The 18,477-nt window shown below is 37.9% G+C and overlaps 1 protein-coding gene across 2 annotated transcripts in view; it reads left to right on the top strand.

The window, feature by feature from the left end:
* The window catches only part of SUCLG2 (succinate-CoA ligase GDP-forming subunit beta), a 107,318-nt gene that overhangs the window by 31,792 nt on the left and 57,049 nt on the right, over positions 1-18,477 (top strand). For both annotated transcript variants that reach the window (XM_054640022.2, XM_077184630.1), the window contains exons 3-4: positions 15,530-15,629; positions 15,751-15,841. In XM_054640022.2, the coding sequence (XP_054495997.1) occupies positions 15,530-15,629; positions 15,751-15,841 (191 nt within the window). The remainder of the gene's footprint in view (positions 1-15,529; positions 15,630-15,750; positions 15,842-18,477) is intronic.

The following is an 18,477-nucleotide window of genomic DNA, read 5'->3' as shown; positions in this document are numbered from 1 at the left end:
CTTTAAAACATGAGGTTTAATGTATATAGTTATATCTTTGCTGCTGAGCTGGTGATTGGAGCTTGAGAGACAAATGCCAAGCTGTCAGAACTGGGGGGTAGCATGTTTGTATTCCCTCCAAGGACTGGAAAGGGCTGGGGTGTGAGAAAGGCATGGAGGCTTTTAATTAATCAGGACAGTGCTATCAGTAATTGAATGTATGTACTGCTCTGTGTCTTTAACTAACTGCAGAGTGCCCTGTTGAATAGTAGAATTTGGTTGCCTTATGTACCCTCCCTGCTCTTTCCAAGCTCTAAAAGCTGATCATATATCTGAAGGAGAATCACAGATTGCATTCCTTGGGTTTCAGCTTAGCAGTGGTTGGCCTCAGTGCAGCCTGTTGGGTCATAATTACACAGAATTTGCTGTGCTGTCCAGAAATCTGCTCTGAACTGCCCTCTGTGGCAAGTCAGGTGCTGAATTGATTCAGATTAAACACTTGGGCAAAGCTGTGTGAACCCTTCCAAGTGCACAGGAAAAAAGAGATTAAAAAGACTGGAGGAGTGAAGGGAAGCACTGGGAAACCTGGAACTGACAGGAGCTTCTTGTGCTTCTCTGTGGGCTTTTGTGTGTCTTCAGCTTTCCTGTGAGGTTCAAGAGCAGGTCAGCAGTTGGTAAGCTCAGATTTCTTCAAGGACTTAAGGAGAATTTGTGCAAATAACTCAGGAAATTTGTGGTCTGGGAGTACCAATAATACCTGGTGTTAGGGAATGGTGGTTTCTGCCAATATCAACACATTGTTCTGTAATACAAGTTGTGACAGTAATCAAAGAAATTAATTAGTAAATGCAATAATTTTGGGCTCACAGTGGGTTAAAATGTGCCCCTGGTATCTAATGTCCCTACTACTCACTGTGTACAGTAAACTCAGTGGGAAGAAAGAGCCCATTTTAAAAGAGTGAGGAAGAAGGAGCCATCAAAAATATCCTATTCCTCCCAACAAAGAACTCCAATGAAGAACAGCCCTAGACCAGAATGAAACTGTCCACAGACCCAGAGGTTCAGTGGAAGGATGAGCATAACACCAGGAAAAGAGGTAGCAATTAGGAAATAATTGTGTAACAATTTAAACTGCTTTATTACAGAGTTTTTCCCCTGCATATAAGCATTTATTCCTGTTCTAACAAGTAAATCTGGAATTTAAAAAAAAGCAACTACATTGTTGAGATCATGGGTATATTTACAATATAGTCTTGACTTTCTATGTGTCTAAATATGTAAATTGTGCTTTCTCTTTGCCTGTAAACAAGGTTTTGAGTGTAACATTGCTCATGGCTTAGGTTTCTGCGGACACCTAACAAGTGTGACCTGCTTCCCTGAAGGTTCTGTGCCTCTGGAAGGTTCCTGAGATGTGTGGGCTTCTCTGCAGGAGGCCAGTATTTGGGTTTTTAAACACCTTCCCTCCTTTTTTGTTATGAATCCAAAGTCAGTACACTGAGACCATTCCCCACTTGGAAATATTTTTTTACAAGAACAAAAAGACAGTTTCTTTTGTATATAAAGAAAGAAATAGGCTTATGTGCAGGCATGAAGGATCTTAAATAAAACATTGTCCTTTTTCTACCTTAGTTCAGCTGGGAAAATCAATTTTTGGTTCCTCAACTGCAAAGAAAGATCAAAAGGAAAAACTGACAATCCAAACAAAGGGCAAGGTGATGTGGGCTGCTTGCACTCCTGTTCCTTGGTGTGCTTCATACAGGCATTTTTCCAAGCAGAATATATTTACAGAAGAATCAAGGGTGGGTTTTTTTGTATCTCCAAATCAACAATGCTGTGACTAAAAGTGACCTGAATATAAAAGCAAAAAACCCCAACTTTATATTACACTTTGTGGAGCTCTTTGGTGCTAATTTAAGTAACAGTTCTCAGATATGTCAGGTTCTTCATTGCACAATACTTATGTTTTGAAGAATTGTCATTGATTTTGCTTCACTGAAACTGGCCAAAGCCAGTACTTTTTTCTTTTTTTTTTTTTTAGCATGTTATGTAATGCAAGAGAGAAAATATCTTCATTCTTGCTTAAATGCCAACCAGATGCATATTTAAATCTTCATATGAAAACTAATTTCAGTCAGTATGGAGGGAAACTTTATGGAGATTGGCTTTCCTGCTTTGTATTGATTCCTGTTTATATCTTTAATAAATAAAACATGATTTATTGTTATAAGCTCATATTTACAAGAGGAGGAGATTAAAGTGTCAGCAGGAAAAACAGAAAGGAGGAATGTGAAAACTCTTTAAAACACACAAACTGAAAAACAACTTGAATAGCTTTTATGAGGTATATTAATTATCTTTTGCATAAATGTAAAAAGTTGAAAATTGTTATAAAAGTATTTGATTTTAATGTATTTTCATTTCTTTGAGAGAATTATTGTGTGGACATCAATTTTGCAACCATACTAAATGTTAATTCAATGGATATTAGAAGTACAAAACAGGCTGCATCTGACTCAAGGCACACCCTTTGCAGGCAAATATTTTTGTCTGTGTGTTGTATATCAGTGTGTTGGGTCTTTACCCATGCAGGCAGAATGCATTTACATTTGGGACTCTGTGTTTGGCATGTCTTGGCATGGTAGGGATGCAAATAATGTACAGAATGCTCTTTTCAAATACAGATGGTCCCAAGTTTCAAGAGCAGCAACTGTAGCTGGCAGCTCTGGGACTTTTGGGAGTGTTTGCAGGGAAAGGCACTCTGCACTGTGGCATTTGAAAAGCAGAAGCTTTAGGCAGATGATTGGCACAAATGACCAGTGATTTATATGTTTAGGCCTATGATTTTTTTCCTCAAGCTCTGATTAGCTCCAAGACCTCCCCATTCTCATCAGGTGTGTCCAAGGAAAGTTTTGAAAGCAAATCCATTGATTTAAGGCCTTAAATTTGTGTGCCTGTGTAATAGCTCTGTAAGGCTGATGTCAATATTACATAATCAATAAAAATAGGTCTGTATGTTTGACCTGTGTAGATTTTGAGGCACTTCAAACTGCTTGCAGCTTGTTTATTGTGCAGTTAAATCTTGATTTGTGATAACAAAGTGCTCTGAATTAGGTGAGTGGTAAGAAGCCATGTTGGAAAATTATTATGATGGTAATGAAATGTGCCTGATTTTGTAACTGTGCTCATTTGCAAGATTTTTCTTTCTTTGTCTATTAATGAATTAATTGTGTAACAGGAGAGTTCCTGGGAGGTGTCAACAGAAAACTGGCAGCTCCACCTGCTCAGCCTGCAGTGCCATAGAAGTGTCATTGTGGTGCTTTATCACCTCACTTCTTAGACAGGAGAGCAGAGGTTGGTTTCAGCTCTCTGCTGAAAGTAATGCACTCTTCATTTTCATTTTTATTTGTTGTCCTGCTTCTTTTACTGGTCTGGGGCAGCTTTATGAAAGGCTTAGTGCATGGAGCACAGGTGACTGACCAGAGTGGCCAAGGTCAGAGCCTTGGATGTCTTGTTCTCTCTATCAACACCTGTCCTGCCCTGCTGGCTGGAGCTTCCCTCCAGGGCTGCCCTGGACAGAGCTGTGCAACAGCCAATTCCTGGGGGAAATTACTTGAGTTCACACCAGCATCCTGGTATTCCTCTCTGCTGCCAGGTCCCTTGTCCCCCTGCAGCTTTGGTTTTTGGGTTACAAGCACAGGGACAGTGCTTTGCCCTGAGGGTGGGGGATCTTCATGCCTTGTTTTGTCTTCTGGCTTGGCCCTGGGGTTCCACACAGGCTGCCCCAGAGGGTGGAGGATTTCATTTTACTCAGGCCATTGTTCTGTAACATACTGGGGTTTTGTTATGCCTCCTAATGCTTCCTTTGCTGAAAACTCAGGAAATTGTTGATATTTCAACCTTTCTGCAGGCTGCAGGTGAGTAGGACCTACTCTCAACTTAGTTGCTGATGCTTCAAAATTTCTTTAACAAATGCAGACTTGGTTCTGCAGAAACCAGCCAAGGTGATGTCAGAAAATCACCTTGGTGTTAGTTAATTGAAAGAAAAGGTGTGATTGTAGATGTTCAGTTTCAGATCAGTGGTAATAAAGCAACAGAAAATTATTATGTGCATTATCAGATTTGATTTCTCATATATCCAGAATACTTGGCTTTAAAACTGTAGTCCAGAGGCTTTGCATCTGATTTACTTTGAAGAAAAATCTATTAATATCACAAAAGCTACTTTTGTGATTAATTTGAAAAAATCTTTCCTTGTGAAACAAAGGAATTTTTACTGACAAAGAAAAAAATAGATTGTGTTAAAGAAGTGCACAAGAAAATACGAATGGTTTAGATTCATGCAGGTTTGTTTAGGACATGTGCTAATCTGTCTTAGGGGAAAAAATAGGAAAACTATGAGTCTGATTGGCAATTACTGCAATATCCTTGTCACTCTGGGATAAATGACTCTACAGCAAGATGGACAACTTTATTAGCACTGTTCTGTAAAGTGCTGGTTTTCAGTATTTTTAAGAGTTAAAACATCAACAAGGTTTATAATGTCCCTTTAACCTCCTATTATTTAACATTTGGGTTTTCTAAGGAAGAACAATTTTTTATTTTTACTGTGGAATTGTCAAAACTCAGCCACAGGGATTTTCTTGATCTTTTTCACTTGGGACTACGCTAGCAACCAAAAAGAATGTTACTGATTCTGGCTTTGCCCTGTAAGGCAACATCACTGAATTTGAATTCTCTTCCCTCTGTCCCCAGCCAGAAAACTCATTACAGCATGACTCTGGGAAGAATGGTGAAATGTATACCCAGGGTGAATTGGTTCATAAATTCAAGTCTTAAAATTACCTTGTAAGATGGACACTTTCCCATGGTTTTGTTGGATAGCTGCAACTTGAAATATGAAACATAGTTCTGTCATTGTATAGCCTTAATCAGATAATTAGTTACAGGCCACTTAAAAAGAGACCTTCAGGAAATACTTAATGAAGTATTAAGTATTTAATACTTAATACTCTCCCTGTTAATGAAGGAAAATGTGCACTTAACCCAGAGTTACTTAGGAGATTGTTGTCTTCTTTCAGACTGTATCTGTCTTCTCTGGCATAAAAGTGGTATTTTAGTTCAAAACTTTTCAAAGCAATTCTGAAAGGCAAAATGCACAAATAAGTGTGATTACCTTTGAGGTGCTGGATCCTGGCAAAGAGTTGTGGCTCTTCTGCTGAGGGAGCATCTGATTTTCTGCCATTGTGTGTCATGTTCTAGCTTGGCTTGAGTTGTGTAGGCCGTGCTCCAGGTTCTAGAAAATCTAGAGGGAATGTCAGTGTGAAATACCAAGGAAAGAAAGTGGAAGCAGTGGATTATCTAAATTGACTCACCCCTGAAGTGGATTGCACCAACTAATATGTGTGTGTGTACGTATATGAACAAATATACTGTATATAAATGTATATCTGTGTCTATATATATAAATATATATATATATGTCGTGTGTGTGCCAAAAACTCTTCCCATTAGGTTGACTTCCAGTAGTGGACAGCAGTAAAAGCAGTTATCTGAGTTATCCTAGGTGCTTTGAAGGAAATTTCTGCCATTACAGATGTTTTAGTAAAAAGACCATTCTGATGATGGAGGTAGCTTTTTATTTCCATTTTACAGCCAGAGACTTCAAGAGTTTATGTAACTTCAGGTGCTCAGATGGGACTCTCAGACCAAATTGCTCTCCAATCAGCACATACACAAGGTGTAATAAAGGGCAGGGAAGAAGGAGGTGGCTGTTCTGGAGTCATTCAGAGGAGCAGCTTGCAATGATTTGGAGTTGGCTGGTTTTTCAGCTGCTGTGTTGGGTACTGGGAATACTTAGTCCCTGTAAATGACAAGGTAATTTAATTACTGGGAGCCTGTAATGAGCTGACAGGCTCCCAGTCCAGTCCCAACCCATGGATTTCATTTCTCTGACTGGCAGAGCTCTGCCAGGTCCTTGTGGCTGGGCAGGAGCCATCCTGTTAGCAAATTCATGGAGTGGCTGAAGGTGAAGAGTATCAGAGTCACCACACGAGTTGTGCTACACAATTCATACAAGCTGCTGTTGTGGTGAAATTCCACTTCTAGAAGAAAAATCTTAATTGTGATCTTTGAGGCATGCACTGTGATTGATTGTAACCTCCAGTGGCTGGCATGGACCAGAAGTGTGTGAATGGGAAAAAGGCTGAGGGAGTGCTTGGAGCATCCTAGACATATGCAGACATTCCAAAGCATAATTTCCTTTATATCATTCCAAGCATATGTATTTTTATGGGCTTTTTTTTAGTGCCTAAAAATTAGAAAATAACTTTTAATTGTTGTTTATGAAGCACCATATGGCTGTCTGAAATTTTGCCTTCTTGTGGAATGAGGAAAATGAAATTAATAGGAAATCACACTCAGAAATCTATTATTAACTTAATGGAACTAACAGCTTGTCCAGTGTCCTCATACAGATCATGTTGTAGCTGCATATAATAAAAAGCAAATCCTTATAAAACCACTGAGAAAATGAAGTGGCAGAGAGAAGCCAAGCCAAAAAGCTGCATGTGTTGGTACTGGGCATGGTCATGAATGGCTCAGCTAACAAGCTACTGGTGAAAATCAAGAATACAACATGTATTTTCACAGTTGCTTTACCATGTGCTTGAAATAATTATATTTTCTTCTAGGTGGTTTATGAATTAAAGGTTTAACTCAGGATAAATATCTCTTGTCTTATATTTTATTTTCATCTTTCAAGCAGAAACTTGTTTAGTCCACCCAACTTAGTTGTTCAAAGTTCTGTGCCTTTTTTTTCGTGGCTTAATGTTCAATAAGTAATGGGAATACTTTAAACCTAATTTTTTTCTCTCTTAACCTGTCCTAATAGGCAGAGCTGCAACTATAAAGTTTGCATTATCTTGCTTCCACCAAACATGCAAAATTGAAGGCTCTTAATACAATGGTGTGAAAAAAGAATACACCACAATATAAAAATTACCAAGCTCTTAAAAGCACAGCGGGACTCTTTTCCCTCCTTATCTGGAACATTCCCTAAATTGCCTTTCTTCAAAATTTTTGAAAAGTGTCTGCAGATGATGTGATACTAAAAAAAAATCACAACACAAAAGAAATCTAGAAAAAATAGCCAAAACTTTTTTTTTTTTCCTTAGAAAGCTGATTAATATTGGCAGAGATGCAGTGTTAGGGATATGTTCTGGTTGGGTTTATGTTGAATGTCTTGGCTGTATATGTGAGAAGGAATTATATAGGCTGGGTAATTTTATAAATCTGTAAAAATAACTTTGTTCAGGTAATACAGATTTGAAACTATGTTCTAAACAATTTTTTTCAGCATTGAATCTAAATTAACCAGTGTATCATTGATCACTGAGATGGCCTTTTTATGGAGTAATTAAGTCTGCAATATTGAATTAGATATTAAAGATTCTTCTAATAGGTCTGCTCTTAACCTTTTTCCAGTCTTAGATTATTTTGGCAATTGCTTCTATTTCACGTATGTGATGAATAAACAAAAACAAGAGGAGGCTGTGGGAGGTGAAAGTCAGGTATTTTGGGTTAGTTGTGGCAGGGGGTGGCAAATCAGTGTCTTGCTTCAAAATCAGGGCAAGGAGTCGAGGGCATATGTAGAATAACAGCTCCAAAGTAATACTTTTCAACTTTCTGTCTTTAGCACTACTGAGGCAGACATAAATTCTTCAATGTGATAATTTTCCCATCCAGATGTTTCCCAGATAATGACCAGTCTAGCATGATTCTCTTCAGAGGTTCAATAAATTATTTCAGCAATATATTGAAAACTTTGTACTTAATTCCACTGAATAAGTTGGATAATGAATCAGGCTACTGGAAGACATTTCAATCCTACTGGACTTGGCTCAGATCAAAATACTGCCAGATTTGCTATTCTTTTGTATGTTTCTAGTTTTGGATGTGGATTGATTTATTTATGGTCTAAATAGCAAAATGTGTGCTATCTAATGCAGCCCTACACAATGAAACAAAAGCTAAGGGATATAAGGCTAAGAGCTAGAGCAGAATTGTATAACCAAAACTGTCTCTGGGAGAGAAATGTAAATTTTGCTAAAAATGTAAATTTTCAGCTGAGAGCTGTTCAGTATTTTCATTGCTTTGGGTAAAAATGCAAACTGTAGAAGAGATTTAGGTTTGGAGCTTCATTAAGAAGTTCTTCATGAAATGTGTCAAAGCCCCACTGAGGGAAATATTTATGCAGGCACCCAAATGCCAAGCTGGCATCAATGTGTGCTTAGAATTAAGCAGATAACTACTACCTGTTAGATGAAAGCATCTGTAAATTGTTGTGAAGAGGAGAAATGACCACTGTGGTGGTGGTGAGTAAAGAGGTAAGTAAAGCACCTGCCAGGTCACTTTGTCCCAGCTTTTACAAGGCAGCAAGAGAGGATGAAACCCTTTGAAGGAATTTAGTCTGGGCCTAGTGGTGGCAGCCTTGCAGGAACTGGGTCTAAAGCTGATGCCCACTGAGATTTCTCCCTCTGAGCCTGTGGCCTGTTCCTCTCACTTCCCAAGGCCTTTGGTTTTCCAGCCTCCACTGTGTGATGTCCTCCACGTTTATTTAAGCTTTGGCTTCCATTTTAATGCTTATTTTTAAGGATCCTGCTGGGCATAGCAGGCCTGTGTGGAAAGACTGTGCTTGGCAAAGGGCTAATTATCAAGCCTCTGCTTGAACAGGGTTCACCTGTCACATTATGGATTTGTGAACACTGCTGAAAGTAGTGGTGGTAACATTGCAGTTGTCTTTATTCTCTGCATATTTTCAGATATGAAAGAGAGAAGGTTTAGAGTTTGTATCAGGAAAGAATTCCTTACCACCAGGGGGGTGATGCACTGGAACAAGTGACTGCCCCATCCCTGGAAGTGTCCAAGGCCAGGATGGGCTTGGAGCAGCCTGGGATGGTGGAAGGTGTCCCTGCCATGGGAGGGGTTGGAACAAGATGGGCTTTAAGGTCCTTTCCAAGCCAGACCATTTGTAATTCTACAATTCATATTAACAATTCACCTTAACTTGCTTTTTTACCATGTGAACGCCCTGGTGTCTGGCTTAGCTTTTTTATTTCATGCTCCATTTTTGAGACTATCTCCAACTACAACAACTCCTTTATGATTGAAAGTGAAGTGTGAGAAAAATTAATATGTGTGCCTTGGTTTATGTATTCTACACTACATACAATTTTTTCAAAATCATCTCTGCAGTTCAATAATGGATAAAAGAATTAGAATCAGTCAGAGAAGGCTTTGTATCTTTTTTTGCCTTACATATAATCAGAAAGAATGAAATTTTGAACACGTTCCAGGAAAGCAGGTGTGTGTATTGTTGCAGTGTTTGTTCCTAATGGCTGCTTGACTTCAACACTACAGATTGCATAGAGCCTGTTCTCTGAACTGTATTAAAACAAATTGTGTTATGCTATTCAGTCAAGAATTTAAGGCACAGTTGATCTGCCTGAGTCTGCTAACTTTAAAATATATTTTACTGAGGGGGGGCAGAAAAAGGTTTGCATGTTATTTTGGCAAGGAAGCTTTAAAAGGTAATTTTTTTAGATTTTTTTTTTGTAATTTAAGGAAATGGGAAAGATAGAGAGAAATGTCTTGATAAGAATCTGTTCAAACTGACAAATTTTTGAATGAAAGTTTTAGAAATCAAGTCTTGTGATTTATTCAAGTATTTAATACTTACAAGGAAAGCACATGATTTTGCATGCCCAGGTTTCTCAGTGCTTAACAGAGTATCCTTAGAAGCTTCCATGGTGGTATTGTCAGGTCATAGGGATTGTGACTAATACAGAAGGAAAAGTCTTTTTTGCTTGCTTTTGCAGCCTCTTTAAAATGAAGTCATCTGAAGAGGAGAAAAATAACATTGGCTTGGGCATAGTATAAAGGATATTTTGAAGTCTAAAAGTAGCAAGAATGGACCTACTGGGTATAATGAAGAAAGAACCCTGGATTCCTTTGCATGGATTTTTCTATTTTTGTTCAGTATTTACTATTTATATGCTGCAGGATGCCAGGATGACTGCAGGTTACAGAAACTGCCTTTCTCTGTTTTGCCCATAGAATGATGTTGCTTTAGAGCTGGCAGAAAGAGCTTTTTCTCTCTTGTCAGTGAACTTCAGTGCTCTTCCACAAAAGAACAAACTTGTTCCTTTCCTGATTGAGTTTCAAACCACGTCTCCTCTCAAGTTTGTAAGCAAATGTGAAAATAGCTATTTTTCTAAGCCCTTTGTCTATTACAGAGGAAATTTATGTAAAAAATAATGAGAAGTTAGGTTTAAAAAGAAGCTGTTAAAGGCTGAAAAATATCAGAAGTAAGATATCCCATGGAGTTTGAATCAAGCACATACAATGAGCAGTTTCAATATGAGAACTGTTTCTTTTGGATCCCTGCCTTAGTGTGCATATTTTTCCATGCATTATAGTGGTGCTGCTGGATCTAGTGAGGCTCCCTTTGCTGTATAAGTAATTTATCAGGTTTAACTTATATGTAGGATGTGTGAATACTTGATTACTTTTACTCTGAGAGGGTTTAAGACTGCAATATTGAGAGTGAGCTTTAGCTTAGCTGATTTTATCTAGCCTTAAAATTTTTATCACTGGTGAAGTGTGTAGTAATGGCTATGAAAGCAATTAATAATAATAGTGACAGAATCAAGAGACTGACTAATTTATCATTATAGATTTTAATGAGGCCTATAATCTAGCAATAAATATACAATAGATTCAAAAGTATGGAATTATAAAAAGGATGATTTATTTAACTTTAATTCTAAACTAGTCTCCAAACCAAAGGTTGTAGAAAGTGGGCTTGTAAGAACATAATTCTTTTTGGTGTTATGGAGCAGAAGGATGAAAATAACAAAGGAAGAGAGTTTAAATTAAAATTAAAGGGGGGGAAAAATCATTGTTTATCTTCATTCAAAAGGCCTTTAAGCACAATAGTTTTGTAGGTGTGGGAGGTACCTTGTGGACAGCTTCTTTTTCATCTCAATCTGCTCACTTGGCAGAGCCTGGGAGCTGCCTTGGATGCTGCATCCCTGCAGCTCTCAGAAGATGGGCAGCAGTGGAAGTGGCAGCAATACTTAGGAAAAGCTGTCTCAGATTTTAGACCAAGCTGGTGTAAAGAAACCCAGATGTGAAAAGTTATTATAACAAATTTAAGATTCAGTGTTCATTATGGAAACTAAGCTTAGGTACTGGGTTAAAAGTGAAAATAATTTAGATGTCATTGCTTAATTGGATAGTTTGTCCTTAAAAGACCTTGCATAGAAAGATAGTTAGCCTTTTTGTAGCTTGTTAGTAGAATGCTGTAGAACTCAAGGCTGTCCTGACTTTGCATTGTGCAGCTCCAGTGACCATGGGTTGCTCTCTGCTTTGCAGTGTGTGCTAAGCTCATTCTGAGAGGGATCAGGGCACATTCCAGGGTCACTCTGCTGCTGCTGCAGTGCTTACACTGGAGTCAGGGGTTTGCAGTGAACCCTTCTGTGCTCAGCTGCCTTACACTGGGGTAAAAATACATTGATGTAATGGTGGAGTGGGTTCTGCATTTTTAAAGAAGGCGCAGATAGTAATTAATTTATACAGAGCCCCTGCAGATAGAGAAGCCAGACCACTGAAAGTCTCATGGTGAGACAGAAATTTGATTAGGAATTCATGTGAGACCTCCTCCCTTTGTCCCAAGCTCTAATTCTGTAGTGTGGGAGGTCTTGTCAAAGCAGTCCTGAGTTCCCTCTGCTAGAAAGCCTTTTGTTCATGAGCAGGGGAGCTGTTCCCATACATCTCGTGTTCTTTACAGCAGTTTATTTTTGATAAGCTACAGCACATTTTAATGTAATTGTTAACATGCCTAATTTGCAGCCACACAGTCGTATCAATAATAATGGAAAGTTGTTCACAGGTAATAAATTAGCATAGCATATAACCAGCAGAACTCTGCTTCTCACTATATTGTTTCATGATCAAGAATTCAGTAGTTAAATATACACAGCAGTGGGCTGAGAACAAGCTGTTCATTTTTGCTGCAAGCAGTACCAGTGGACCAGAGTAATCATAGCTCCCAAAAGCAGGACTGATTTTATTGATTTTAAATAGGCTTTCATTACAGCACTGAGCTTATTCCAATTGCAAGGAGTATCACTGCTGTTTGTATTCACAGGGCTGGCTGAGGGAAGGAGAGGTTTTGTTGGATGCCATGTAGAGGCTCTTTGTCCCTCAGTGTTCTATTCTGCCCTGCTGAAACATCTGAATTTATTATGGAAAAATAAGTACTCAAGGCTATTTTCCTGTGGTTAAATTTTTTTAGATACATAGAGCCAGACCCAGTTCTCAAATTTTGAATTCTGAGTATTCTTCTGTGGAGTCAAGGTCTTGCTTATTTATTGGCATTTGACTTGGGGACCAGCTGTATTTTGGTTCCATTTTTTTTAAAGCATTCTTTAGAAATCATGGAATCACTTTGCTTGGAAATGATGCTAAGATCATCAAATCCACCCATTTAACCCAATACTGCCCAGTTCAGCCCTTAAACCCATCTCTAACACCACACTTGCACCTCTCTTTTTTTCCATAGATTAATGTAAAAAAGGCAAATAAGAGAGCTGCTCAGTCTGAGATATTAATGTATTCAGGTTATAATTAGTGAAGAACACATGCTGTTACCAGCAATGTGTCATTAATCTGCATGGAGCAGTTTGCAGCTATTTGTTGCTAAATTAGTGACACTTCAAAGCTGTCCGGTTTTTGTATTGTTTCTAATGATAAAAAAAAATTATAAATCTGTGACTAAAAACCCACATGTGCACACTTAAGAAGCAGGCTGGTTTGTTATTTGGTTTTCTTTGGAGTTTTTGTGTTTGTTTTTGTGTTTTAATTTGCACCAGGCTGGTCAGTCAGTGGCCCTATACAGAAGTTGGTTGAAGCCTTAAAGCTGTTGAAAATGTTGTACTTTACTTTAAGGTGGTGTACAGGCATGTTGTTTGTGAGAAGTTTTCTTCAAATCCTTTATGTGTAACTACAGAATTCTGCTTAAACATTTTTTTCCCAGTGTTACCAGAACAGTTTGGAAGGCTATTAATAGAAATTAGTTACACCTTTCTGGTTTTAATGGGTTTAATACTGACTTAAAGTATGTTTTTTATAATTTTTTTTTCCTTAAACCTGGAGGTGAAGGTGAATTACTTCAAATATTCTAGCTCACCCCACATTTTTGTTTTGGCACAGTCTTTCATAACATAATTTGGGAATTCAGGCAGGAACAAACAAAAACTTTGTGTGGGCATTTCTAGAAATCAACTCTTTAAATAAGTTGGTGACATTAAGTAGTGAATCAACTTGGTAAGTACTGAATGATCAAGCCCAGTTACTGTAAAATGAGACCTAGATGGTTTATTTAATTTTAGAGAGTTTGGGCAAATAATTATGGAATTAAATTGCTTCCTGTTGGTTTCCTGCAGGGCATGAAGAACCTGCTGTACTGTGCTCTGCTGAGCTGCTGCATTGATTATTTCTTCAGGTCTAATCTTTACATGGCTGTGCTCACTTTTGTGTCTGTTGTTTATGGGTTTGATAGTTGTTTTTCTGAAGCTACTCTATTGCCTTGATAGTTCTCTGGTGGATTATAAAAATGTACACATTAATTCCTTTCTCTAGCTTCATTTGTTGGAGCCCAGTGGAGATAATTCGTGTTCATGGAAGGTGGTGGTTGGGAATGAGGGTGATGATCACTCCCAGAACTGATACCACCCATCACTGACAATCAAAGCTCACATTTTCAGGATGGCTGGAAGCTAAAATTGATTTAATTAAATGCTTACAGCATCTCTTAACAATACCATATTAGATTCTTTATCACAGCAGCTACTGTGATTTTTAGAGTTTGCTTCTGCAGGTTGAAAAGTGATTTATAGTTTTAATTCATCTTAATTTGTGTGCTTACGAAACATTTTAGATAAAACTTTTTGTTGCATTTAAATTTCCTTGTTATCTGCCCTGCAGTGGGCATGAGTAATAGGGAGCCCAGAACATGAATATATTGGAATGCATGAAATATTTTCAAGGAGAATGCTTTTAAAGTTCAGAGTGATATATGTCAAACGTTACTGAATGGATAAGCATGTGGAGAAATTTTAGCCTCCAGAAGCTTAGAAATTAAGCATTTCTTTGTACAGTATCTGTGTTAAAAATAAGTATTAATAATAATAATAATAGTAACTACTACTGTGTTAAAGTACAATACCTGTGTTAAATGGAATATTTGTTTCATAATATTTATCCTATTCTAAGGTTCAACTTTTTTTTTGTAGCTGCTGAAATTTATTATACAGGCACTTTGAAATGATGCTGTGTCAGAGCTTGCCTGCACCAAAAATTGCTGCACCTCTAAACTTATATTTAATAATCTTTAAAATGTTTTTACAGCCTAGAAAGCCTGTATGTGTTTGATTGAAAGTATCTGTATCCTCTGTGCCAATTAAACAGTAAATTTGTCAATTTAACAACAAATTCTCATGTTTTCTTGGTACTTAGATAAAATATTATTGTCCGAGGTGTGACCTAATCCAAACACCACTGAAATCAGAGATTTCCACAGACTGCAGGAGAGGGTAACAATTCCAGGCACACTTAGTGATCTGGTCATATTAGGATTTTGCAAAGCAGCCAGCACTATTATGATGAATGTGCAAAGTGGCAGTGGTTGGTGCTAATAAACATCTTAAAGGCACCTGGGAGGTGTTCGTGGTTCAAGAATTTGCTGTGATCTGGAGCTGCAGGGATGATGAGTGATAGTTTGGTTTGGTTGGTTGTTTTCTTTTCCCTTTTTCCCCCCTGTTTGACTCTGTAAGGATGTCAGGATTGCTTTTGTTTGGAATGTAGGATATGGTGCAATTGCTTTTGTCACTGTTTTGCTGCTCTTTTGTGTTACTGAGACTGTGACACTCAAATTGCCAGAGATCCAGGTGATGCCTCACAGCCAGATGAAATGTTTTCATTTCACAGCTCCTGCCTCTGCTCTGCACTCACCTGCCCTTTGGACATTGGGATTTCTTCTTTAAGAACCACATCCATGCATTTCCTTCCCCGTGTTCAGAGCAAGGAATGGAATTGATTTCCCTTGATGAGCATTGTTTTGTTGTGTATTCAAGAGAAAATATGATCTGATTTATGTTTAAAAACCGTGCCGGTGTGTGAGCCATGGAGCTGGGCTGGCTGTGTGTGTGGTTTGTTGTGCAGGCCATGAAGCATTAACAGCTTGGTTCTGATCTCCACAATGACTTCTTTATCCCTCTGATAAGCTGTGTATCCCTTCAATTCCTTGAGCAATTCTTTTTTGGCGAGGTTGCTTTATAGAAGTGATGAATTTACTCCTCTTTCATTGCTCACTAGTTATAAACAACTTCTTGTTGGTTTAAGAGTCCAATCTGGAAATGCTTTTTGATCTCATACTAACAAGCTCAATAATTGACAAACCACAGAATTGCAATGTGTTTTTCTTTTACAGAGGCAAAGGAAATTGTTCTGAAGGCACAGATTCTGGCTGGAGGGAGAGGGAAAGGTATTTTCAATAGTGGATTGAAAGGAGGAGTTCATCTAACTAAAGAGTAAGTACTTTCAATTGAAAAAAAAAATTGTTTCTTGTATAATATTTAGGCTGTTTACAGTAGCTATGGACTGTTTCTTTTAATATTTTTCAGTAAACTAACATTTTTGCTTTGTTTGTAGCCCTAAGACTGTTGAACAGCTTGCTAAACAGATGATTGGGTACAATCTGTCAACCAAGCAAACTCCAAAGGATGGTGTGACAGTTAAAAAGGTAAGATTTTGGCCTCTTGAAAGTTGAAAACTATGTTCAGCTGCAATTTTGCATTAATAAGCTGGGATGTACAACACAGATTTTTTTTCCATCCTTTTCCAATTCCTGATTGATTACATCTAATTGATTAAAAAAAAAAAAATATAATGTTACTTCTTCAGTTCGTGTATATATTTTGTTCATCAATTTTGCCATACCCACTGATGGAAAAATAAATTGTTTTCTCAATGAATATTGAAAGAAATCCTTTGTCATAGGCTTATCTTTCAAAAAATACATATTAAATGGTGATACAGCTGCACTATAGCATTAGCTGTACATGCTTACTGACATTCTACTTACAGAAACAGTAGATACATGGTTCCCTTTAGTAATAATATTATTGTACTTAGTCACCCTCAGGTCTGTGCAAATCTTAACAGAGTGACAGATGAATCACAGAATGGTTTGAGTTGAAAGGAATATTTAAAATTCCTTCAGTCCTACCCCCTGCCATGAGCAGGGGCATCTTCAGCCAGATCAGGCTGTTCAGAGCCCCATCCAACCTGGCCTTAAATGTTTCCAGGGATGGGGCATCCACCCTGCTCTGGGCAACCTGTGCCAGTGCCTCACCACCCTCATTGTAAAAAAATTCTTTCTTATGTGTAGTCAAAATCTGTCTTCTTTAGTTTAGAACCACCTTGACTTATTGCAACAGGCCCTACTAAGAATTTTGTCCCCATTTTTATTGTATGCCCCCTTTAAGTATTGAAAGGTTAGCATGAGTTTTTTTCTCAATTGAAAAAGTGTCTGAACAGTAGATTTTTTCTACTTGTTGCAGATTCAGACTAAAATATGTTCATGGGAGTGGTTGAGGTACCAGATAACCATGGAAATTCATTTTCCAGTGGTGGTGCTTTCTGCAAGGCACCAGGATTCACTTCAACATAAATTATTTGCTCTGTATTGGCCTAAATAAGGGAAGCAAAGATTTAGCAAGAGTCTCCTTCAAATTAGTAAAATTCTTTGAGTCAGGAAATCCTGGCAATTGTCTATCTGCTGTATCCATTTTTATCTCTTGCTTTGTTTGACTGAGCAAGAATCCTCATACAGGTAAGTAGTCAAGAGCCACACTCAGTCTGATGCCAGGAAATAATTTGGCATGAGCTGAAGGAGCTGCAGTTCACATTTAATATCCTGTGAACAGCTTGGTGTATTAGCATAGAAGGGGAAGGAACACCTGTCTAGAAAGATCCTGTCTAATGAGGGTGGAGGAAGGGGTTCAGGCAGTTCTTCTCTTGGGGAGCAAGGAGAGCAGATTTCCATCCACTCCTGAGAGCTGTTCTTCAAAAACAATACCATATATTAAAATAGGAGACTCAGTGTTACCATTAAGGCATGTCTGTCAGAGATCCTGATAATACTAAGGATATAAGATGGGATGTACCTTTTCCATATTAAGGCACTCTGCTTGGGAAAATTAGTATTGTAAAAGCAGCTTTCCTTTATAAGTTCTTTGTTTTTATTCTTTTGCCCTAGTTGGCCTGCCTTGAATACATCCATACAAAAATTCTACTTTTCTGTCAAAGTGCAAGCCTGTTCATCATTGACAGATTCAGTTATGGAACAGAAACTTCTAATTTTCTTTGGAATTGATAGAAATGGAAGAAGGGTATGGATGTTAGGGGGGTTTTGTCATGGATTATTCAAAAGATTTATATTAGGATGACTTTTGTGCCATGTAGCTATAGAATATTTAACCTGTGGTTCCTTTCTCCCCCTCCACATGTTTGTGTGAATGAACAGTGGGCAGGACCAAGCAGCTGGGGCTGGATGAAGTTTAAGGTGAAGTTTGCACTACTGAGCTTCAGATATTCATTTTGGTGGTACAGGATTGTGCACAGCCTTGAGAGACTGTGAATTTTTCCTTTGCTGTAGAGTTCCAGGGAAACTGGTATTTTAATGCTGATCCATGATAACAATGTGATGCTTTTCACTGGGAGAAGCTGATGATTTGCTCATAGACTTTCATCCTGATTACAGAGTTGGCTTTTAAAAGTATGTTGGCTTTTTAACTACTATGTTTTATATTTTTTTGGCATTGAGTTCTTGGTTCTTAGTAATTAATGCTAAGAGCATACACCCTGCTTTAAATTAATTCAGTTTATCCAATGTTATGCTTATTAGATAGTGAAGAAAACATGTTTAAAATTATGCACTACTTTATCAAAAAACTGTCTCCCAGCAGAATTATGTCTGTTTTAAAAGAATTTCTCATTTACAAAGTTAGCTCACATTAGGATATTAAAGGTAGTTAGGGGAGCTGAGGCACTCAGTTTTGTGGTGTCAGGACTACAAAATCAAACACTGACATTTTAATCAAGGGGCAAACTACAGTAATATTATTAAACATGTACATTTAGCTAAGTCTGAGATATCATTTAATGCAGTGGGAATGTAATGCACTGAAAATGCTGGGCAGGCTTTTTGGGCTTGCTAAGGGCAGTGGGGAAGGTGAGAACAAATCACTGACATTTTTCTATTTCAAGGCACGTACTTTCTCTCTGCATGTGTGGAAGAGTTTGTGTTCTACATGTACTTAAGGAAAATTGCATTTCAGGAAGAAAAGGATTTGGGCTTTTTAAACTTTTCAATGT

This window comes from Agelaius phoeniceus, chromosome 11 (assembly GCF_051311805.1).
Source record: "Agelaius phoeniceus isolate bAgePho1 chromosome 11, bAgePho1.hap1, whole genome shotgun sequence".
NCBI classification, from domain to species: domain Eukaryota; kingdom Metazoa; phylum Chordata; class Aves; order Passeriformes; family Icteridae; genus Agelaius; species Agelaius phoeniceus.
This window is presented reverse-complemented; position numbering and strand designations above follow the sequence as displayed.